Source organism: Gossypium hirsutum, chromosome D13, assembly GCF_007990345.1.
Source record: "Gossypium hirsutum isolate 1008001.06 chromosome D13, Gossypium_hirsutum_v2.1, whole genome shotgun sequence".
Taxonomy (NCBI): domain Eukaryota; kingdom Viridiplantae; phylum Streptophyta; class Magnoliopsida; order Malvales; family Malvaceae; genus Gossypium; species Gossypium hirsutum.
The window spans coordinates 50,400,092-50,425,940 of NC_053449.1; the positions used below are offsets into that span (position 1 = coordinate 50,400,092).

The 25,849-nt window shown below is 33.0% G+C and overlaps 1 protein-coding gene across 1 annotated transcript; it reads right to left on the bottom strand.

The window, feature by feature from the left end:
* Nucleotides 1–1,904: 1,904 nt before the first annotated feature.
* On the bottom strand, nt 1,905–4,055 carry LOC107919687 (putative F-box protein At1g58310). Its single transcript, XM_016849084.2, has 4 exons — nt 3,877–4,055; nt 2,762–3,636; nt 2,530–2,670; nt 1,905–2,385 (listed from the first exon to the last, which is right to left on the bottom strand). Exons 2-4 carry the CDS (start codon nt 3,443–3,445, stop codon nt 2,110–2,112), a joined length of 1,101 nt encoding a protein of 366 aa, XP_016704573.1. The 5' UTR covers nt 3,446–3,636; nt 3,877–4,055; the 3' UTR covers nt 1,905–2,109.
* Nucleotides 4,056–25,849: the final 21,794 nt, after the last annotated feature.

The window sequence follows — 25,849 nt, forward strand, 5'->3', positions numbered from 1 at the left end:
GGAGTAGTCCCACTTGTATAGTCTAATCTTTTATTTCTTGAATCCTAAGTAAACTAAGACAAGAAAAATGAGTCTGATATCTTCCACCAACTCATTTAAACATGACCATAAGAGGCCCAATATATCACTCATATTTTGTAGGAGAGATAAATCCTATCTTGATCATTCACATCCCACTAAATGAATTGTGACATACCTAATAAAAGTCTTTATAGTACAACCATTTACTAAATACGTGTTTGACTATGTTATCACATACGACTCACAACGTTGGAACCGTGATAATCATACCTATAATTATCACTATGAGAAATATCGTGACTATTACATAATAATTTAAGAAGCATTCTCATGGTGGGTCAATCCAATATATTGTTCTCTAACATATGCTTCTTTGTTTACTTGATATCACATATCCATAACAACACTTGCCATCAATCAAACACATATTAGTCTCAATACATTATTATTGTTCAAGCCCATAATAATACTTGACTAAGGACATCTAAAAATGATAATATCTATATTAGGAATGTATCATTATACAATTTATCTAGCACACAAATAAAGACTAAAATAATAAAGATAATGTCTTTATCAATAAACTAGGTAAACAAGTATGTTAGTACAATCATCATATGATTTGTCTTTATCAATAAATTGGGTTGTCACTAATAGTACATTTGCTAGAAGCAAAATCTACATACAAAAAGAAAAGATGCAAATTAAGTCTTGTGTTGAGTTGGATTCTAAGATTGTGAAAATGCTAAGTCTGATGTTAAGAACAACTTTTATAGACACTATAGGAGTATGAAACTTGCTTCGGAAGTTCAACAAACATCGCCTTTTAGATATACGTATCGCAATAACTATCATTGACATCTCACTGTTATTCCCTCCCCTATAGGTTAATATCCTTTTAAATTCCAAATATTTTCAAAATTAGAAAATTGAAAACTTTTTCAAAACACGAATCACCTCACATCCAAGGTTGAAATTCAGAGCTGACGCAAACAAACACCTATTAGTATTACTAACTTCCTTACATAAACAAGCATTGCCACTCAGCGTAGCAAAGAACAGGTAGCTAATAAACGCGTATTAAGGAAAGGATAATTATTGTGGTTTGAGTTGATCTATTTATAAAAAAAAACTTGGGTATTTGAACTTGTTTATGGTAAAAAAAATGAAATTTAAACTTTTTATTTTATTTTATTTTATTTTATTCAAAAAGTGTACAACATTTAATAAAAATATGCCACGAGCTATATTCTTATTGAGTGATATTTTGTTTTTTAGGTAAAATGAGACAAAATTGATGGTTTAAGTATCATTGTTGACAAAAAAAAATTTAAGTACTCAAACTGATAAAAATGATATACCTTGAAGGTCAAATTTGTAGTTAAGGCAAATTATCTTTCATGATTTTGTGATCCCAATCTCTATTTTGTCCCTTTATACCTCAACAAAGAACTACAAGGCATAATAGTTCCATTATATGCAAACTAAAAACAAACAAATTACATGCTAAGAGTCTCTTAATCTAAACCGCCCTACATTTAAGTCCATGTTCCTAATTAGATTATGCAGAGGGTGGCTTTCAACTTATTAGATTATGTGTTTTGAGTCCTCCCTCTGTTGGTCTTTAACTTAATATATTTAGTGGTCGTATAATGACCACTAGTGTAGATGGATGCAATTTGCTGAGACAGGTTTTGAATGAAATCATGTGAAACTCGTAACTCTATCTCTTCCTGCCTAAGCAGACAGATTTAATCTGCTAAAGTAGAACCGTTTCTATTTTCTGATTACTTCTCTTGATGTTTCAATAATTAAAAATCAACAAGAAAATATGCAAAAGCAATACTTGAAAAACTATCATACAGCTATGCTTCTTGGTTGATCCTTAAATATCCTATCCGTTAATGCTAAAAGTTTGATTAGCTATAAAGTTTAAACCATACAAACATATAGCAACAAGATCATACTGGAATACATTTAATTTAATGTTGTATGGCCAATACATTGGCTAAAGCAGGTATTGATCTCCAAATATGTTTTGGGCGAGGTGTTGTTTGATAAAAAATGATATTCATGGTGACCAAAAACTTATATAATAGTTACTTGACATTTCTTTGAGACTCTTGATAGTGCACGTACTTCTTTACTGATCTTTGTCCGCAGTCTCTTTTTTCCACTTAGTCGTACTGTAAACCTCTCTAAAACCTTTGCATTCTTCAAAAGATACTCAACCACTTGCGATTCAAATGGCTTCCGTTGGAATGACAACAACTTAATTGTCTTGACTTTATACATCAAACACCCAGGTACTTTCTCTGTTTCATCCCTACCGTTGTTATGACTTTCAAGTCCGCTTCCAGAAAACTGCGAAAAAACGTAAACCGGAGACACATATATAAGTACTTAAACATTCAAGCTCACTTCGTATGGCGATGCTCATATCAGAGACACATATAAGTATTTGAAGAAAAATAAAGAGTCAAAGCTTATCATTTCATTCATTCATACCTCAAAATCAAGAACAAGGGTGTCGAGACATGGAGAATTAGCAAGTAATATTTTCCATTCAGGAAGGCAACCACCCATCTCCAAATTCAAATAAGTAAGGTTGGGAAATTGTGGAACTAGACCAGGTGTGAGTAGGATAGGCTACAAAGGGAAAAGGGAAATTATTATATACAGTTAGTCAAACAGTTTTTGTTGATTAGAATAAAGAATCCATAAGAAGAAATTTTCATACCTTTGAGGAATATAAGGTTAAATAAAGTGACCGAGCTTGACTGATTCCATTCATCAGAGCAGTTGCAGTAGGAGCAAAATCAATGGTGGAAAAGAGATATGGTCCAATATAAATACGTGCTTCTGAAAGAGAGTTTAGGTTTATCAATGAGAACCCTTTGGTTCCCGTGTAGTAGTAGCTGAAGTGAACCAGATTTGGGGCAATGATCTCAATTTCATGATCCGTGCCCATGAAACCAGACAAGAACAACTTCTTAAGTGTAGCATTACAAACACGAAGCTTGTTCATGTTGCTCAGTTCACAGTTCCGAAGGTGCAATTCCTCGAGCGAAATGCAGCCCGAAAACAGCCTATCAACAGATCCATCATCCGAGCATTTCATCAAACCAAGATGAAGAACCTTGAGATTGGGAAGACGAAAATATGTGGGAACACTAAGGATGGAGCCTTTATCCATGGACAATCTCAATATCACCAGTGTTTTACAAGTGAAAATCCCAAAGTTTAGCTCATTGAATCCTTTGATTCCAATGGTTAAATCAAGCTCTTTAACATGATACCCTAGTGCATACTGAATCCATCCATTGATCCTGAAAGGATCCACAATTTTCCCACATTTGAGACGAAATTTATCGATACCAACATCCCTCTTACGCGAGAACAGAAACCTTTCCACAATATTCATGTAACCATTACCTAAAGACTTCCTGATTACATTGTTATCATCAATATTGATATCGGATACCAAAGAGAAAAGATCCTTCCATCTTATTGCAAGAATGGATGTTCGAACTATTTCTTTTTAACGGAAGTAATGATATGATCTGTAGAAGAACTTTATCAGGCAATCCACTGAGTCTGTCTAAATCTTTATCTCTTCTTGCAAAAAAAACAAAGAATCAAATCAGTTCAGCTCCAAGTTCTTAAATTAATCAGTTCAACCTTAAGTTCTTGGTCAAAAGAAAAATATATATTCTTTTATCTTTCTTGCCAATAAAATAAAATAAAAAACAAGAATCAAATTAGTTCAACTCCAAGTTCTTAGTCAAATCAGTTCAACCTCAAGTTCTTTGTCAAAAGAAAATAATATATATAAAAAATCAAGAAAACACATACCTAGTTTGATTGGCAAAACGTCGTTTTCTTTGGTAGGCGGCCATTGGGAAGTTTAACAATTAATTAAGAAGATGAAAAGAGATAGACCTTGAAGAGTTTTTGCAAGCAATTTGATTAAACTTCTTCCATGTTTGAATTTTTTGATATTCGATAATTACATTATATTATCCACCTCAATTTCTTTTAAAAGATTTTGAGCGCTTTACTATTCCACTAATCAATATTAATCTGTTAAATATTAATTTGGGCTTAAAAATTAAATTAGGGTTTTAATTAATGATAAAAGCTAATATTAATTAATTTTACTATAATGGTTTATTTGTATACTAAAGAATACATATACATTTAAGTAATAATTGCTTTTTTTCTTTAAAACAATTAGATATCATTTAATGATTGTGGATTTTTTTTATTTATAAGAGATACAAATAATAAATTATTATAAAATAAAAAGATAGAAAGTAAAGAACAAAAAAAATAGGAGAGCAAAAGAGAAAGCTCATTTTATTGATCAATAAAAAATTATTTAAATGTTCTACTTCTAATAACTATTATAATTTAAAGTATACCAAAACTTATCTAAATATTAATGGATATCCATTTAATAAAATATTCATAACATAAATAAAAATATAGTAAATAATGCAATTAATATATCTTTTTGGGCCAAGATTTATATCTCCCTACCCTATCTCAGTTGGTAGAGCGGAGGATGCTATTGAGTTGACTCAAAGTATATCTTTTTGGGTTAATTGCTGAAATAGATTAATAGGTTTCTACTGATAATTCTAAATAACTAACTGTGTATAACTTGTAAACAATACTAGATTATAGCAAATCAAGATGTAGTTAAAAGTAATAATGTAATAAATTTTGTTTTATATTTGTTGTTTTGTAAAATAAATGGACTCGATTGATGGGTGATACTAACTTAATCAAACACATTATAATAGTAAGTATAGATATATATATTATTTTACTTTGTAAAAAAATGGGCTTTTGATAAATTCACAATTGAATTGAGATTCGATTGATGGGTTACACTAGCTCAATTAAATATATTATAATAATATAGATTATTTGAAAATAAGATAAAATAGTTAATAATATAATCTTTAATATGTTTTCTAATTCTTAAATACAATATTTAAAAATGAAATAATTTTTTATTGGATAAGTCAGTAGTAATCAATCTCTTTAAATAGATATATTAGTGTAGGAATAAAAATATAAATAAAATAATTTTCAATTTTCATTTAAAAACTTAAATGATAAAATATTAAGTTGTAAATACTTTGTTAATAATAAAATAAAATAAGATATTTCTTTTAATATATTTTCAAATGAGTGGAGTTGGGAGTACAAGGTTTTTAGAATTGGTTTAGTAATCTGGTTTCATTGTTAGTTTTTCATTCTGGCTAATTTAATTTATTTGATTTAATAAATTATTAAAAATTTATAAAAATAAAAATTGGTTCGGTCAATGTTTTAGTTCGTTCGTACCAATTCTTAAATCAATCAATTTGATGTTTTTCTTTAAATTAATACTTGACTAATTTCCAATCGAACTAATCCGATTCAAATAATCATATCATCTAATCTTTTTAAAGACATGAAAAGCAAAAGTCACTTGGAAGTAGACTTAACCACAGGCTGGGCCACCTGCCTAGGCTTGAATGCCCACTTAAAAAGTAAAAGGATTTGGGTAAAAAAATAATTTACTGTTATTTATCTGTTGTTTTGCTACTTTTTTTATTGTCATAACTCTTGTTTTATTGTTAATTTTTTTTACAATTTTATTATTATCTTACACATAATTTTAGGCCAAATTTTGGAGCTAATCAAACCTAAAAAACAAGCTTCAAATTAACCCATAATGATGAGGTGACTTGCTACCTGAAACTCTAGAGAAAACTTGCCGCAAAAAGGAAAGCACCCTCAATACTAAACCAAACTCCACGAGTTTAAAGAGTTTTAATCGAAATTAATCAATCACACTAAATTTCCTATGTTTGGCCAAAAGAAAAATTCCGTATGTCAAACTTATAATTCAATATTACACAAATTTAGATAGTAAAATATTACAGTAGAAGATGGACAACATTTAGATAATAATTATTTGGCATTTCTTTGAAACTCTTGGCAAAGCACATATTGTTTTACCCATTATTCTCTCCTCTTTCTTGGTTGCACGCGTGTCTATAAACATTGCCTTCTTCAAAATATACTCAACCAATTGTACCACCATTTGGAACTCAACACCCTTTCTTTCCCATACAAAAAGCTTGATTGCCTTGATATGATGCAGCAAACAAAGAGGGAACTTTCTCCCTTCTGTGCCAATTTACCGGACCAATATTATCCTAAAAAAACCAACATATGTATATAGCTGCAATGAAACTAATTCCAAAGTGCTGTAGTATACATTAATACATACCTCAGGATCAAAAGCAAAGGGTTTCAATGTATGGAAAAAAAGAAAGTATGTTTTCCCATCCAACATAACAGTAGCCTATATTTAAATAAGTCAGGTTACTAAACTTCAGAATCAGACCGGGAATCAATACGATAGCCTGCACTTAGGAATTTATTTATATAGTTAGTTGCTTAGTAACTCCTTTTACAAGAAAATGAAATCCATAGAAAGGATTTTTGTCCCCCTCTGCAACAACTGGTTAAATGTAGTGGCTTAACATGAATGATTCCTCTCATCAAATCAATTGCAGGAGTAGTGTCTTTACAGTAGTTGGAAGAAACGTCGACTCCAATATGAATACGGGCTTCTGAAAGAGAGTTTAAGTTTTATCAATATGTGCTTTGTTGCCGCAAAATACAAGTATTCAAAGTAGACCAGATTAGGGGTTTTAATCTCCAGCTGCTAAGCATAACCACGGTTCATAATATCACTTATGGAACAAGCAATTCTTCTAGTGAATTGTAGCTTGAAAGTAGCCTTCGAATGGATTCTTTATCTGTGAATTTCAGTAAACTAAGATGGAGAACTTTGAGACTCGGCAGACAACAGTTTGTGGGAACAGTCAGGTCGGAACTTACAAAAAGGGATAATCTCAATGCGATCAGTGTTTTACAAGTAAAAGCCCTAAACTGTTAAAGCCAATTCTCAAAAAATAAACACCGTTTTCGACAGGAGCCAAAAGGTAGCTCAGTTTCCATTCCCCAAACTGTTAAAAGAGTCTATTTTCAGTCCATGTTGTTGCGGAAGCGACGATAATATTAATAACAATATTATCAGAAATATTTAGATAATTATTATGCCAACAATTATACTAAGAAAATTCCTAGTTAAATTGGAGGGGTCACAAATGGTCCCACTTAAAACCCAACAACTAGACAGAACTCACTTAGTTATTTATAGCAATAATAACTAAATAAATATAACCAACATAAAGCTATTAAATATAAGCAAACAAATAAGAAATAAAACACCAGAATTTAACGAGGTTCGGCCAATTTAGCTTACGTCCTCGGACACTACCAAATTAATATTTCCGCTAGAAATATTACAAAAGAGAAGATCAACACCAAGTTACAATTAGCTACTTGGATTTTCAAAATGAGATTTTGGGATGATGAAACCTAAGGGGGAGGGGTTCTATATATAACAAACCAAACCCCCTCCCTTTCTATCTTTTCCTAATGTGGGATATTGCCAATATTCAACAAATCTCCACCTTGGCGATATTCCACATCTTCGAAATCTTCTCATAACACAAACTTCAATAGTGTCTTCAAATTTGCGCCAACGACGCCATATCAAATGTGTCGGACATTGATCAAGTCTAAACAATGTTCAAACTTGGCCCTTGTAACCACCTTAGTCAGCATATCTGCAGGATTCTCCGTAGTGTGAATCTTTTGGAGAAGTATCTCCTCTTCTTCGAGAATTTCCCGCACAAAGTGATAGCGAACGTCTATGTGCTTCGTTCGTGCATGAAAGACTTGATTCTTTGCTAAATGAATAGCACTCTGACTGTCAGAATATACCTTAAGTTGTTTCTGACCAACTTCCAAGTCTTTAAGCAATCCGTGAAGCCAAATTGCTTCATTCACAGCCTCTGTAATTGCCATATACTCTGCCTCTGTTGTAGACAAAGCCACCGTGGACTATAAGGTAGATTTCCAACTAACTGGCGCTTTTGCTAAAGTAAACAAATAGCCAGTTGTAGACTGTCGCTTATCCAAATCACCTGCATAATTAGAATCACAATATCCAACTATGCATTGACCAAGTGATTCATCCCGCTCGAATGCCAATCCGACATCTATGGTATTTTGGAGATATCGCAGAATCCATTTCACAGCTTGCCAATGACCCTTGCCCGGATCATGCATGTACTTGCTAACAACACTAACAGCCTGTGAAATATCTGGTCTCGTACATACCATTGCATACATCAAGCTTCCAACTGCATTTGCATATGGGACTTTTGCCATGTACTCTCGTTCTTCCTTAGTCGTTGGAGATAACTGGTTACTCAGTTTAAAATGAGGAGCAAGTGGGGTACTTACAGGTTTTGTACCTTCAGACATACCGAAACGTTGTAGTACCTTCTCCAAATACTGTTTTTGTGACAGCCAAAGTTTGCCCCTCTTTCTATCCCGAGTTATTTCCATGCCGAGAATCTTCTTAGCTTCCCCTAAATCCTTCATCTCAAACTCTTTACTCAACTGAGCCTTCAGTCTATCAATCTCCATTTGGCTCTTTGTTGCAATCAGCATATCATTAACATACAAGAGTAAGTAGATGTAGGAATTATCTTGAAGCTTGCGCAAATACACACAATGATCGTATTTGCTTCTTTTGTACTTCTGGTCCTTCATGAACCTGTCAAATCGTTTGTACCATTGTCTCGGAGATTGTTTCAATCCGTACAACGATTTGCTAAGTTTACAAACCCAATTTTCTTTACCAGCAACCCTGTATCCATCTGGTTGAGTCATATAGATTTCCTCCTTCAAATCACCGTGTAGAAACGCGGTCTTCACATCAAGTTGAGCTAGCTCCAAATTCAACTGCGCTACCAAGGCCAACAAAATTCTAATGGAGAAATGTTTAACAACTGGAGAAAATACCTCATTATAGTCAATTCCCTCCTTCTGAGCGTAGCCTTTAGCCACCAACCTTGCCTTGTAACGAACATCTTCTTTGTCAGGAAATCCTTCTTTCTTTGCAAATACCCATTTGCAACCAATCGCCTTCTTCCCTTTTGGTACTTGTGCCAACTTCCACGTCTTATTTTTCTCTAGAGATTGCATTTCCTCTTCCATTGCACCTAACCATCTATTATTCTCTAAACTTTGAATGGCTTCGGTGTAAGTGGATGGAATATTATCAACAACTGGAAGTGAATAAGCTACCATGTCAGTGAAACGAGCAGGTTTCTGAATTTCTCGTATCTGCCTTCTGACTGCAATTGGCTCTGATTGCTGTTGAGGTTCTTGGGTAGAAACCTCTTTCTCATCTGACTCTGCATCTGCCAATGAAGAATCACTAGTGGTACCTTCTGCTGGAATTACCACACTCTGCTCAAACTCCACCTGTTGCGGAGTACACTCCATCTGCTGCGAAGTACTACTCACTCCTTCTGGATTTACCTTATTCAACATGGCAGATTCATCAAAGGTAACATCCCTATCGATTATCGTCTTCTTTGCCTCTAGACACCACAAACGATATCCCTTAACACCAGCATTGAAGCCCATGAATAGAGCCTTCTTTGCTCTTGGATCTAATTTTGATTCTTTCACATGATAATATGCAATAGAACCAAAAATACGCAAGGTGTCATAATCAGTAGCAGGTTTTCCATACCATTCCTCCAAAGGAGTCTTGCCATTTATAGCAGATGATGGCAAATGATTGATGAGATGTTGAGCGTACGTCACAGCCTCAGCCCAAAACTTTCTATCTAATCCAGCATTAGATAACATACATCGAACTTTCTCCACAAGCGTTCGATTCATACGCTCTGCCACCCCATTCTGTTGCGGTGTTCCACCTTCGATGAAGTGCCTTACTATGCCACAATCTTGGCATATCTTCAGGAATGGATCGCTTTTATATTCTCCACCGTTGTCTGATCGGAGAACCTTAATCTTCCTTCCTGTTTGATTTTCAACTTTAGTTTTCCACTTAAGGAAAACTTCAAGCACCTCATCTTTGTTCTTCATAGGAAACACCCAAACTCTTCTGGAAAAATCATCAATAAAGGTGACAAAATAACGTCTTCCTCCAAGTGATGGAGTCTTAGACGGTCCCCATACATCAGAATGCACATAATCTAGAATACCTTTGGTATTGTGAATCCCAGTGCCAAATTTCACCCTTCGTTGTTTTCCCAGAACACAATGCTCGCAAAATTCAAGTTTGCAAGTCTTTGTACCTTTCAATAATCCTTGCTTGGCTAGAGTTTGCAAGGATTTTTCACCAGTATGGCCCAAACGCATATGCCACAGCTGTGTTGCCTCAGCGTCCTTCTTGGTACTCGAAATTGCTGCTGCTGTTGTCCCAACCACTGTACTACCTTGGTAGTAATACAGATTGTTCTTTCTTATGCCTTTCAACATCACCAATGCTCCTGAAGTTGCTTTAAGAACTCCATCTCGTATTGTCACAACTAGGCCTTTAGATTCTAAAGACCCCAAAGAGATGAGATTCTTCTTCAACTTTGGGACATATCGTACATCCCACAAAATTCTAATAGATCCATCATGATTCCTCAGTTTAATTGAACCTATCCCGACTGTTTTACATGTGTTATCATTACCCATGTAAACAACCCCTCCATCTAGTTTTTGAAATTCAAAGAACCATTCCCAAATGGGACACATATGATAGGAACAACCAGAATCCATGATCCACTCATCTGCATGTGATGTTGAAGATGACATACTAAGAGAAAAGTCTGACTCTGCTTCACTATTGCATTCTGCAACATTTGCATCTTGCGGAGTCTTCCATTTTTTCTTCAATTTTGGACAATCTTTCTTCCAATGTCCTTTTTCTTTGCAAAAGGAACATTCATCTTTGGCAACAGCTCGACCTTTGGACTTTCTTCTCTTCCCCTTAGACTGACTTTGCTGACGACCTTTTGTTACCAATGCTTCCACTGCTGCTTCACCTGAACCTTTCAACTTATCCTTTCGGTGTAGTTCATAGCTATACAATGCAGCAGTTACTTCATTGAAAGTTACTTCTGACTTTCCATGAAGTAGAGTAGTTTCAAGGTACTCAAACTCCTCAGGAAGCGATCCCAACAACATTAACGCCAAGTCTTCGTCTTCAAAAGTCACATCCAAATTCAACAAATCAGCCACCAGTTGATTAAAATTGGTAATGTGCTCGTTCATCGTGGTACCAGGAACATAACTGAAACGAAACAGTCTTTTCTTCATATGCAACTTATTTTGACTGTTCTTCTTCAGGAATTTCTCCTCCAATGCTTTCCACAATTTACTTGTAGAAGTCTCTTTACTGAATGTATACTTCTGCTCTCTGGAAAGACATGATCGAATTGTACCACATGCCAATTGGTTGATGGTCTTCCATTCTTTATCATCAACCCCTTCTGGTTTTTCTTCCTCAATGGCAATATCTAGACCTTGTTGAAAGAGGGCATCTAGAAGCTCACTTTGCCACATGTCGAAATGACCTGTTCCATCAAAAATTTCCACTGCAAATCTCATATTTGCAGTTCCAACCCTCGACAAAATGTATGAGGTGGAAGTTGTTGATGTGGATGGTTTTTCTTCTGTCATTTTTACCATAGCTTCTATTTAATAGCCACCAAATGCGGAATACCCACAAGCTTTAGGAAATGTTTCTGATGTGTAAGATCAGACTAAGCTGCAAACACAGAGCATACTACAAAACCTTGGCTCTGATACCAATTGTTGCGGAAGCGATGATAATATTAATAACAATATTATCAGAAATATTTAGATAATTATTATGCCAACAATTATAATAAGAAAATTCCCAATTAAATTGGAGGGGTCACAAATGGTCCCACTTAAAACCCAACAACTAGACAAAACTCACTTAGTTATTTATAGCAATAATAACTAAATAAATATAACCAACATAAAGCTATTAAATATAAGCAAACAAATAAGAAATAAAACACCAGAATTTAACGAGGTTCGGCCAATTTAGCTTACGTCCTCGGACACTACCAAATTAATATTTCCGCTAGAAATATTACAAAAGAGAAGATCAACACCAAGTTACAATTAGCTACTTGGATTTTCAAAATGAGATTTTGGGATGATGAAACCTAAGGGGGAGGGGTTCTATATATAACAAACCAAACCCCCTCCCTTTCTATCTTTTCCTAATGTGGGATATTGCCAATATTCAACACATGTACGAGACGAAAGCATGTTATTGATTTTCCCTTATTGTAATATCATATATATTGTTATATCATAGTATTATTATATACTTTTTTATTTTTTAATAAGCCTCAACTTTAAAATTAGTAAAAATGATTTCACTAAAATATAATTTTAAAAAAAATTACTTTTATTAAAAGCATTTGTTAATATTTTGATATAGAGATGATGGTTTTCCTTTTATTTATGTTACTTTTAACTATTTAAAATTAGTAAAGTTGTAATTTTATTATTTTATTTAAATTAATAAATATTATATTTAGTATAAACCTATTATTGAACATTAAAGTTAATAACGTAATTTCCAATTAAGTTGACATGGTATTTTAAAAATTCTTATTAAAGTAAATTATTAATAAAAAATGTTACACGAGATAGCATTAAATCACAACAACCTAATATAGTTTGTCTTCTCTATAATAGTTACCCGTAACAACATTTTGTTATAACAATCAAGTTTCTAGAAGAATAAATTTTTTATGTTTTATTTTAACCATCTATAACAATTTTTCACTTGTAAACATCAATATTCTTTGTTATGAAGTACGCTATAAATTTATTCTCTATAACAACATATGGTCTAAAATTTTAAGTAAAATTAGAGCTATTTCATATAAGCAAGTTATTAATTATCATTTATTAAATGAAAATTATCTTAATTAAAATTAATCTTAAATGAGTGAATTTAAAGATGTTAATTCAATAAACTATTAAATTCCCTAGTTAAATATTCTACTATGAATTTGAAACATTATAAACTTATAAATTGATTACTTGAATTAAGTAACTTATGATAAATTAATTAATTTAATTTAATAACTCATATTGATTAATTGAACTTGTTAGATTTATAAACTTTATAATTAATCATGTGAAAAATGTAAAATCAAATATGCATAAAAGTGATAATGTATGCACTTGTTATACGCTTTTTTTTTGTACAATAATTTTGTTGATTGGATTATCACTTTCTTTCTTTTTTAAACATAATTCTTGCTTTCTTTATTTGATGAAAATTCACAATATAAATTTTATGGTAAATTTACAACAACCATCTCTTTAAAACAACATTTTGTTATAAGTGCATAACAACTCTCTATAAGAGACAAAATTTGAATAGACAAATGAGGTTGTTATATTAAGAGTCAACTATAGTTAATTTCACAATTATAATTATAATAGTTGTATAAGCTATTAATAAAAAATGAAATAACTTTCGTAATAAATATCAAGTTTATTGTATAATATTTTAGTTATACTTCTATGTTTTGAAATTATTTTCGTAATTTACAATTTAAATTTTGTGATAAATCTATAATAATAATATTATTATAATATAAAAGTACGAGTTCAAAAAAACTTTTGAATTGAAATTCTTTTTATCATGTTACTAAATTGACATTTAAAAATATTTATAATATAATAAAAAATATGATAATTACACATTTAAAAATAATTATAATGTAATAAAAGTTGTGATAATTATAATTATCATTTAATTTACTATTATTAGTTAAAAATAATTATAATTTAAAATTGACATTACTATAAAAAGTTGACTTTTATATCTTTTAAAAGAGTTGTGCTAATTTTATTTATGTAAAACAGAGTTAATAATTGAATAGAACTATAAATATCTTAATATTACTTAATAGGTATTAGAGTTATATACTAATTAAATTTAACTTTAGTTTTATAAATAGAATTTAGTAGTTAGATAATAAGAATTAAAGTAATAGTTGTTCAGATATTGTTAGCAATGATAAATTTGATTTATATAAAAAAATGAAGCATTAAAGTAATAGTTCGTTGAAGAGGCAATATTAATTCATATTCGAAAAACAATGGCACTTGAAAGAGATAAATATTATTTTTTTCGTAAAAAAAACCTAACTAAAAAAAATCCCTATGCCTACAAATTAGCTACCCTACCATTCCAATAATTTTCTAAAAAAGTCCTATGATCTCAGTTATTCCTCCTAAATGAATCCCAACTGTGTGTTATGCAATACTGTTCAGCCCAGCTTATTGATATCTTAATGATTTCCAGAAAATTCCAAGCTAAGCCTGGGAAAACAAAAAAAAAGATTCATCCTTTTCCATATGCGCCAGACTAGCAACCCAAAAAGGGTAGGCCAAAGGGCCCCATTACCCCTCCTCCAGCCTATATCACTTAAGTTTGTTTTAATCCAGTCTAAGAGATTTTCGGAGAAAAACTGAGGTCAACAATTTCTTGGTACAAAAAAATTCCACACATTCTCAATACCCGGATAGTCCCTGAGAACATGAAAAATATCTTCAACTCCATGGGAACAGACCAAGCACGATGGGTTTTGCGCGATTCCCCTTCTAACACATTCTTGATTGGTAAGCAGTCTCTGTTTGCAAACAAGCCATAAGAAAAAAAATGAATTTGTTGTGGTCCTTGATACTTCCAAACAATAGTCCATCGATCATCTCATTTATTTCATGTGTCTTTTTTAATCATATGATAAGCGCTTTTTCCCGAAAATTCGTTGTTAGCTGTATGAGTCCAAAAGATTTTGTCTAGACTTGTTAGAGGGTGTGGGGGAGGAATGCTTACAATTATTTTAACAACTTCTTTAGATAGTCGCTCTCTGAAGGCCTGTAAATTCCAAGCTCCATCATCTGTAACCATATCTCTTAGAAGACAATCCGTGGTTGGATGATCAATAGGAGAAGCCAACGCTTTTAATGGTCCTACTTTTGGAATCTAGGAATCTTCCCAACAACGGATTGAGGAACCTTCTCCAACAGACCAGCATAAATTCTCTCTCAGTAAGGGCCAAACTTTTGCAATCCCTCTCCAGATAGCTGAGCTACTCCCTTTTTCAATACTTTCATGAATCCTTTCACTCATATTATATTTTGTGCGCAGCACCCTAACCCATAAAGCTTTCTCCTTATTGACAAGATTAAATCCTAATTTTAGCAAAAAAAAAAAGAACAGGTATTCTGATATTCTAAATGGTGAATGCCTAGGCCACCATACTTACGAGGCTAACACACAGAATCCCAATAAACCAGTGCCATCTTTTGTTTCCTTACAGTACCTCCCAGATGAATTGTCCAGCCAAGCGCTCAATCTCCTCGCATACCCTTTTTGGGACCCGTATGGACTGCATAAAGTAATTTGGAATAGCGAGGAGGACTGATTGTGCTAAAGTGAATCTCCTTGCCATAGAGAGTTGTTTTGCATCCCAATTACACAACTTAGCCCTAACCTTCTCAACTACAAAACCCAAGGTTGCGTTAGTGACTCTTTTATGAAAAAACAGAGTTCCTAAATACGTTCCCAACTCTTGGACCGTTTGAAAACCTAATAATCTGTTTAATTGGTTGCTCAGATTTTCACCAACTCCTCGAGAGTAGAAAATGTTAGTTTTTTGTGCATTGACCTGGTGGCCCGAGATGATACAAAAATGATCTAGAATGTTCCTTATTAGGGAGCCATGGTTTATATCTGCTCTGGAGAAAATTACTAAGTCATCAACAAAGAAAAGGTGTGATAAAATTGGTCCTAACTGTGTAAGCTTGATAGGAATCCATTCACCAGAACTCTCGGCTGTTTTGATGCTATGGCTTAACCATTCCATACGTAAGACAAAAAAAAGTAAGGTGACAGCTTGCAGGTTGAAATTTTGATGTAGGCACTCCATTCCACAGAACCTGCATAGTGGAAGTCGAAATGGTCGACATAATCACTTTACGCAAAAAGTCCAATATTCTGACTACTTGTATAGATTTATTAATGAAATCCCACCGAATCCTATTATAAGCTTTCTCCAAATCAATTTTAATGGCCATCCATTTTTTACTTTTTCCTCGTATAGAGTGAATAACTTGAGCAATTAGAATATTATCAGAGATACTCCGACCAACGATGAACCCAGCTTGTTCCTGTGCAATAATTTTAGGGAAAAAACTTTAAATCTGTTAACTATTACTTTTATGACCAACTTACAAAGCACAGAGCACAAGCTAATAAGCCGAAATTGTGACATTTCTTCCAGTTAAGTAATCTTTGGAATAAGAACAATAAGTGTATTGTTTAATTCATGGTCAATGGGTTTTCCTTTAAACAGTTTTTTCACCCATTCGCAAATTGTCCCATCGATGCTATCCCATTGATTTTGAAAAAATAGTGCATAAAACCTATCACGTCTGGGGGCTTTAAGCGAGATAGCTTTTTGAATTTCTTCATTCGAGACATCCTTTCCTAGAAAGTCAATGTCACTTTGCTCCATTCAAGGGAAACAACTAGGTGGTAATTCTTTCATTTCGCATGGCTGCTCTCCATATAATTGTTGAAAATAAGATACTGCTTCCGATTGAATCTCGTCTGGTTCGTATAGCCAGTCGCCATTTCTATTGTGTATGGTGTTAATACGATTGACTCTCCTTCTATGTAGTGTCCGGCTATGAAAAAATTTTGTGTTTCTATCTCTTAACTTAAGCAAATCACATCTTGACTTTTGTTTCCAAAGTAAGTCTTCATGATCAAGCACTTATTCTAGCTCTTTCCTAATACCTATCTCCCTCGTAGTTATTCTAGCTGAGTTTGACATTTCCATTTCACTTTGAACTTGATTTAAGGATTGTAAAAGTTTTTGCTTACGCTCTCTAATGTGACCATACACCTTTTTGTTCCACTCTTTAAGGCCTATGGTAAGTTTCCCCAAGGTGTCAGACATGCTTCCGCCATAGTTCCATAGATCTTTTACGATATTTGAGAAATTTGGATGTTGGGACCATCCGGCCAGAAAACAAAAGGGATGTCCTTCGGACAGATTGATTTCCAAACAAAGTTTAATGAGAAGAGGCCGATGGTCTAACTTAATTCGTACAAGATGTGTTACTAGGCATTTCAGAAAAGCTTGGAGCCAAACAGTGTTCCTTATCACACGGTCCAATCTCTCAAAAGTCCCTCCTTTTTGCCAAGTAAATGGTGGCCCTCTGAACCTAGATCATGTAATTCATTTGTTTCAACAAATTTACCAAAATGGGGGCATTGTCTCCCTACAAAACTTCCTCATTTTTTATCTTCTTCAAAAAAGATAGCATTAAAGTCCACAATAGCCATCCAAGGTATCGAGGATATATGGATAGTTTCTTTTAAAGCGTTTTGTCTGGTTCAATTTGGGTTACCATAGACAAAAGCAATAAAAACAACCCGAGCGGGAAGCCCAATGGTGACCTGTGTTAGAATGAATTGAGGGTGATTTTGAACAATCTTGAGTTGAACCGAATACTTCCAACCTATCCAAATTCCACCAGAAAATCTCTTTGCCTCAACTCGGTGTGAATATTGAATTCCCAGATTTTCAATTATCCTGTCTGCTTTCTCACTACTAACTTTTGTCTCAAAAAGACTAACGACATCGGGCCTATGACTTATATTGTACTATCTAAAAATACGAGGAAACTTTGCGTTAGCACACCCTGACAGTTCCAAGAAAACATTGAGAATTTGAAATTCATTAGTAATATATATTATTTTAAAAAATACGAAACACTCCTGGGTTTACTATCGCGTACTATCTCGTTCTTCTGCAATTTCACCCGCTCATTCGGGGGTTTCAGTCAACAGTCCTTGTTGAAATTGGGACTGCAATAAATCTACAATGTTATTCATCGAGTCTGTCAGAGGGATTTTCTGGGAAGAGTTTTTGAAAGGGCTGCCTTTTCCCCTAATAGTTTTGTTCAATTTTTTATTCTTCCTAATCCCATGCTGCTTAATCCCTCCGATCCGGATTCCCCCTTGATCAGCGTGAAATTTGATGGTTTTGAGGTTGTCGCCAATCATATTCCGTACAGTCCCAGAGCGAAGATTTTCTTTAAACGCTACTACGGTATGTTTTCACTGGTCTAGTATTCCCTCAATTGGGATCCCCAACACCGCCTGTAGACTCTTCGACCCTGGACGCAAATCGGGCTGGGAAGTGCTGCCCGGCGGTGTTCCTTTAAGGCCTTCTGTATTTCTTTCCTCGTCTTCTTGTTCCTCAGCAATCTCCGATCTTTGCAGAAGCTCCATCATGGTCGTGCCTTCTAATTCTTCTACCCCCGAGTCCACCAGATTGGAGAAGGGTTGCTCGTCCCTCGGGCTCTTACCGTCATGCATCAGGTTTGAGACCCCCATTTCCTTAACCCTAGTTGCTAACTCATTTGGGCTCTCGTACCCCAAGTTGGTCATTCTCAACCCAGATCCACTTGCCACTTCCTGGCCACTTGCATATTTGTTTATTTTAAATTCGGATGGGCCTGTCCTTCCAAGTCCTTTATCTGCTCGCAGCCTATTCCTTTATTCAGGCTTATAGGTTTCCGTTCCTTAATGAACCAAATTGTTTGTGTCCTTATTTACCTGGCTCAATTTCTCACTTGGGTGACTCATCCCTTTCGTTTCAATGTGTATTACTAGGCCTGTTTTACCTGTATCGAGCCCTAGCCCGCTCCCTTGTTTTTGGTCACCCTTACCTTATGCTAGGGTTTCTAGTGCTTGGAAGCCCGAGACCCCTGTTGTTCCTGAAACCTCGCCACCATTTCTTTGCAATGGTCGCATCGAACGTCTGCCCTTTCTTTCGACTAACATCCATAGGCCATAATTGCTAGCATTATTTGTCGTTTCATCTAAACTTGCCGTTATGTTATTTGTTTGATCATCTTTACCATTCGCAACCCCTGCCTCTATCGCTTTTTGTTCATCTATCTTATTAGGGCACAACTCTTTTATATGACCATAATGTCCACACGAAAAACACATCGTAGTTAGGTACTCGTACTCAACTCTCTGAATAACCCCATTGATCAAGACCTGACAGATCAACACCTTCTCTAGATTCACATGCACTGCCATTCGTGCAAATCTTCCCCTAGCCCAGTATCTGTATTAAGATCTAACTTTACCACCTTCCCTACCATTCCCCCTATTTCCCATAGGATTTGCCTCTTATACATGTGCCCTAGAAAACCCGGGAGTCTAATCCAAGCCATGACCAAGCTCAGGTATGACTGGGACGTGTTGAAATCAACGGACCAGGGTTGCACTGTAAGGTATTGCCCATACACAATCCAGGGTCCTTGGCACAAAACCTTCTCAAAGTCCTCTAAACTCTGAAATTTGGCTAAAAAGTATCCGTTTTCAAGATCCATTAATCGGAACGACTGGGACGGTTTCCATAAGGAGCAAACTTTGTTATACATCATAGGGTATCCAATGTTCCTCCCCAATAATTTGATTACCACTGTGTGAGCCATATCTTTAATAAGGATTTGGTTCACTCGTTCAGAGAAATTGATTGATGGAATGCCATTAACCGTTGATTTTACGATATCGACTTCCGATAACTCAAGGTCTTCTTCACCATAGAAATTATCTACACCTTGCGCCTGAACATCCGCCCTAAGACCAGTACTCATTAGATAGTCTTTCCATGATCGAGGCCTTGTTGTAGTCGGTGCAGAAGTCATCTCCACGTCAAAGTCTTCGTCGATTACCCTAAATCGGACTTTCTTTGTTGATTGATTAGCGACTTCTCCCACATCATTGTTCTCACGTTCTCCTGTTTCCCTCATCGCGATTTTTTTCAATCTAATCTATTAAAAATTTGAGAATTATTTTAATTGATGATGAGGTAATATAATATAATGATGTTTTTTTAAAATTTTTTTATAAGTTGTATATATTATGCTAAGCAAACAATCTTTTTTTTTTTTTTTGAAAAAATAGAGGATTAGGATTTAAAATATGAAAAAACATACACCAGAAACCAACAAGGGCCAATAACAGTCATCAGCCCAAATCAAAAACATTTTGAAAAATTGTAAAACACAGATAAAGAAATAAAACCAATACTAAAGCCAACCCATTTCCTTAGGAATTCTACCCAATCCCATCTTTTTTCATCATTGCAGGTACCGACGGTTTCATTTCCCATTCAACACTTTCCTCTTCCCATCTCTTTCACATTAACATTTCCACAGAAAAACAATCTTAATTTTTTTTTTTGTTTATCCGTTATTTATCTGGTAGAGGTGAAAAACGTTTTGTGAATTTAGTTTGAAAAGAAATTAAAATTAAAATAATTATTTTTAATCATTATAATTAGATGTGATCATTAATATAGTGTATTTTTTTGTATTTACTTTCTTTTTTAGTTTCAAATTTGTATAGTATTTTAATATTTTTATGCAATAATTTAATTTTTTAATTTCATAATTTTTAAAATGTTATTTTATTCTCTTAATTATTTTTTCAAAACTAATTGATTTTTAGTATAAATTAGAAAATATATTACATAATAATTTAAAAATCATGACATTAGAAGTTAGTATATATAAAAGCATGAGTTTAAAAAACTTTTGAACTAATGAGAATACCCTTGATTGTTAATTATATCACTAAATTGACATTACAATAGTAATTAATTAGTATTATTATGTGGTAATAATAGAAATAATATTAATTAATATGATAGTATTTTAATGTAAAATTAATTAATTTGGTCATATTTTTTCAAAGTTCTATTTAAAACATATATTTTATTAATTAATAAAATTATAAATCTATAAAATCATTTAATATAATTGGATAAATTACATGTGGTGCCCCAAACCCCATCGGGATGGTCCGACCCGAATTTCGAGCGTCACATTAGCCACCAAAGTGGCTCTCCATTAAAACCATTACAAAGCACACCAAACACACCTCACACAATTATTCATGAAATATTTCATAACCTAAAGTCATGCTTCTGTTGCGCTACTGTGATCATCAAGTCATTGACATAATTCGTAAATTGAATTTTTAACAAGCAAATATTCTAAAAGCTTCAATTCAACATTCATGCAGGTGATAAGGTATTTAAAAGGTTATATTTGAAAGGATTTTAGAAACCATTTTATTTTAAAAAATGATTAAATCTAAATTGTAATGTAGTAAAATGTTGGAAAACACCATTTCATAAGGTTGAAAATAGTATACTATAGTACTATGTATAAATCTTGTATAGGAATATTCATTAAAACATCATGCATCTCTTCATAAAATCATCATTATTTAATTAGTTCACAAGCCACCTACTATTTACATAATTTGTCCAATTTTTATATTTCATGCATACTAAACTCATGAGTAATTTCCAAATCACGCATAAAACATATAAGGCTTACCTTAATAACCAACGACTCTTCAACCCACACTTACAAGTTAGTCGAACAATTACTCATACCATTCATCAAGCATTCATAATCTACCATTCAATCATCTATCTGAAGTAGTAATAAAAGTTCCAAATCAAACCAATTAAAGAGTCCATAATGTCCAATTACAAACCATTAACAGTTCAAAGTCTAAAACCCTCTAAATTAGTCCCAGATTCCCTTCCTTATTAAGTTGGAAACACATCAAACATACTCAAGGTAAATTGCCTTACTTTGGATCACTTGGTAGCTCACTTCTCCTCATCGTTTCAACTATAACCTTGCATTGTTAAACATAAAAGAGTGTGAGCTTTTTCAAGCTCAGTGAGTACTCAAAGATTGCCACAAGTAGTCACAATATCCAAAGTTAAAAGAAAGCACACTATCACAATTAATCATGGCAAACAATCAAGTATAACTCATAGCGTTCTCATTGATATGTTGGCACAATGTGATCGTGAAGCATATATACAAAATATATTACATTGGATAACTGAATTTCCAAATACGACCAATATAATGTGTAGCATAAAACTATCACCCACCAAACACAACCAATCATAGCCTCCAGGCACAACCAAACATACCCTCCAAACACAACCAAATATACCCTCCAACACAACCAAATATACAACCAAATATACCCTCCAAGAAAAACCAAATATAGCCTCCCAACACAATGAAATATACCCTTCAAACACATACACTTAAAAATCTATACTTACTATTTTATGCACACTTTCACATATCACACAACTCATGTTCATATCACATATTTTAATCTCATATAATGAACTTACAAGTGCTCACATTATGCTCAAATAGCCACAACATATAGATCCCAAATAGTGTACATAAAATTAACAATACTCATATCATATTCAGTTATAAACACATAACATTTTCATTGTCATCTCAACATACATCACATAACATGTCACATTTAAGCATCACTTGCAAATCATCATTAGTTTAACTAGGAACACTTACTCATGGAACTTAGGATAGATGATTAGGCTACCTAAGTTTTCCTTTAAGACTTTGGTTTGTGCATAATTGTAGCACACCAAACCACTCACCTTGCAAGCTTGACTTTAATGGAAAAAGCTCAAACAAGCCTTTATCCTTGCTTGTAGAACCTCCCAACGAGTTCGACACTTTGCATTCACATTAAATACATTAAAAACACATTATAAGCTTTTAAATCATAAAAAAAAATTGCAGACCAGAACTCATCTGTCTTACTTATTAAATACTAGCTAGTTTTGCCAAAAATACGATTTCACCACTGAAATCTAGTTTCTAAACCTTAATTTTGATTCCAAACATCCTAAATATCATCTAATTACAGATATAAACAATCAAATTTACCAAATTACACCGATCTTATTTTTCTAAAAAAATCAAGCGTATATGATCTTTAAAAATGGGAAAACATTCAATTTGCTTAAATTCATTAAGGATTTATTAAATTAAGATCAAATACCTTTTAATTAGAATAAAATGAGTTTGAAATGACTTTAAAACCAAATCTTAGCCAAGAAATATGAGATCTACCATTTTCAAGCCAAAAATAAACTTAAAATCAAATTATATATTTAGATCTTGATTAAAACATTTAAATCTTGAATTGAAATAACATATCACTTAGTTTAATCATAAAAAGTTAGAACTTCACCTCAAATTTGTAAAACTAACAACTTGTGGGGCTAATTCGAGCTAAAACGTGTGAAGATCTCTTGAGGATTTTAAGGATGAAAACATGAGTGTTCTTCAAAATTGAAAAGAGATTTTGTGTTTAGAGAGCTTAGGTATAAAAAATGATGAACTAATTTCGAAAGAAAAATTTTGATTTGGTGTTTGACAAATTTTTGAAAAAGATGAAGAATGGGAGGGAAGAAGAATACGTGGGGGTTGTTAACTAGGCACCAAATTTTTAAAAATTTGGTCATTGCCCATTTAACCACCTCCAGTTTTCTCCCTTTTCCAAATTGATCCTTGTTTTTCAATTAAAACCAATTTCAAAATTATTTTCAAATCCAATCTCATTTTTAAAAACCATTTTAACCAAGTTAATTCCCAGACACCTAATTTTAATTTCTCAACCTTAAATTTTTTAATTCTAATTATTTTAATTATCTAACCCAATTACAGTTTTTGATTCACTAACCCCAATTTTACTATCCCGATTTTTGGGAAGTGACATTAAAAATAATAAAAATATAGGTTTTTAATTAAATTAATACAATATAATATAATATAATATATTTTATTTTATTTTAAATATTATAATAATTAATAATGTTAAAATTGATTTTTTATAATTAATAAAATAAATGTGTGAGATTAAAATTATATATTTAAAATCAATTTTATTTTCAAATCTAATCTCGTTTTTAAAAATCATTTTAACCAAATCAATATATTGGTAATATAATCTATAATGTATAAATTTATTTATTAATAATATTTTCATTATCAATGTAACAACCTCTTTTCAGTGGTGTCAGAAAAAGTGATTTCAGGACTAAAATTTTGATGTGTGAGTCAATATTTACGAGGTCCTTATAGTGTCATATTGAAATTCGGTCTGGTAATTTTGATGTTTAGTTAGTTAATTAAGAAAAAAGATTAAATCATAAAAGACGTAAAACTTAATCTCTATTGATTTCTATTAGCTAAAATGCATGATTGATGTTTGTTTAAGGATCTAAATGGTAATTATCCCTTTTTAAGGTTATTGGACGGTTAGTGGAGGAAATTGAATTAAAACCATGTGTTGAATAATGTTAATTTTAAATTAAAAAAAAGTTAATGTGGACTTATGCCTAATATTTTTCGGCTTTTCTTCTCACAATTAAACTCTGTTTTTAGTTTACCACTTAAATTCTAATTAGTGTAGGTTATTTTAATAATATTTGAACTACAAATTTAGCCTATAAATAGGCCGTTTTTCTTCCCTAGAAAAATAACTCATTACACATTTTGATATTAGCTTTTACAATCTTTCAGAGAATTTTGTGTTTACATTTTGAGGGTTTTTACTGCAATCTTTCATTTTTTCCGTTTTAGTGAAATTATCTTTACCAGTGGTTTTTATCCTCTTCGGAGGAGTTTTTTCACGTAAAATATTTATGTTTGATTTTTTCAATTTCTTGATTATTTTACTTGTTCGTTGCATAACCTAGTTTATGGAAAAAAACAATGTGTTGCAGTAGGTTTTGATGAAAAAAAACTTCATTCACCTTATGGAAAAGGTTATAAACCCTTTACGCGACAAAGTCTCTGGCTAACCGATTAGTGCTGAGACAACAGTTGTACACGTTCCGCATGAACGAAGGTGAGCACTTTAGAGATCACATCAGTTAATTTAATAATCTTTTGAATGATTTAAAGAATGTTGAGGTTCAGATTAATGATGAAGATCAGACTATGCTATTATTGTGCTCTTTACCCTCTTCATCACTAATTAGAGTAGAGGAGTACCAAACCTGGTAAAAATATTCTTATGGAGAAATTTCAATACCGATTTGGCATCATTTGTTTGTAAAGCAATAGCCTTAACCCACTTAGAGACATAACCAACAGCTAAAAGTATTTATTCATTGCCCCAAGAAGGTGGGAATGGTCCCAAAAAATTAATTCCCTAAATGTCAAATAGTTCCACTTCTAAAATAGTGTGTAAGGGCATCTCATACCTCATCGATAGATTTCCAGTCTTTTCATAGCGATCGAAAGCTTGGAAAAATATCATGAGCATCTTTAAACATGGTTGGCCAATAAAAACTAGATTGGAGAACTTTTACCGCAGTTCTCATGCCCCAAAGTGCCCTCCAGATGGTGCTGAATGACAATGAAATAAAATACTTTGAATTTAGTCATCTGGAAAACACTTCTGAATTATCTAGTTTGCACAATGTTTGAATAAAATGACTCATCCCAATAATACTGCTTGGCATCGTGGATAAATTTTTTCCGTTTTTGATTTGTGAGGTGAGGTGGCAGCAGTCTATTAACCAAAAAATTTACAATATTAGCATACCATGGTAATTCCATAAAAACTAACAGTTTCTGATCTGGAAAATCATCTTGAATGCGTTGAATATGACCATATTTATTTCCTGCTTCAATTCTAGAGAAGTGATTAGCCACTTAATTTCCTGTGCCTTTCCTATCTCTAATTTCCAGATCAAATTCCTGCAATAATAATATCCATTGAATCAATCTGGGCTTGACATCTTTCTTTGTTCCAAGTATTTAATAGCAGAGTGGTCCATATAAAACGTCACTTTGGTGCCTACTAAATAAGCCTTGAATTTGTCGAAGGCAAATACCACAA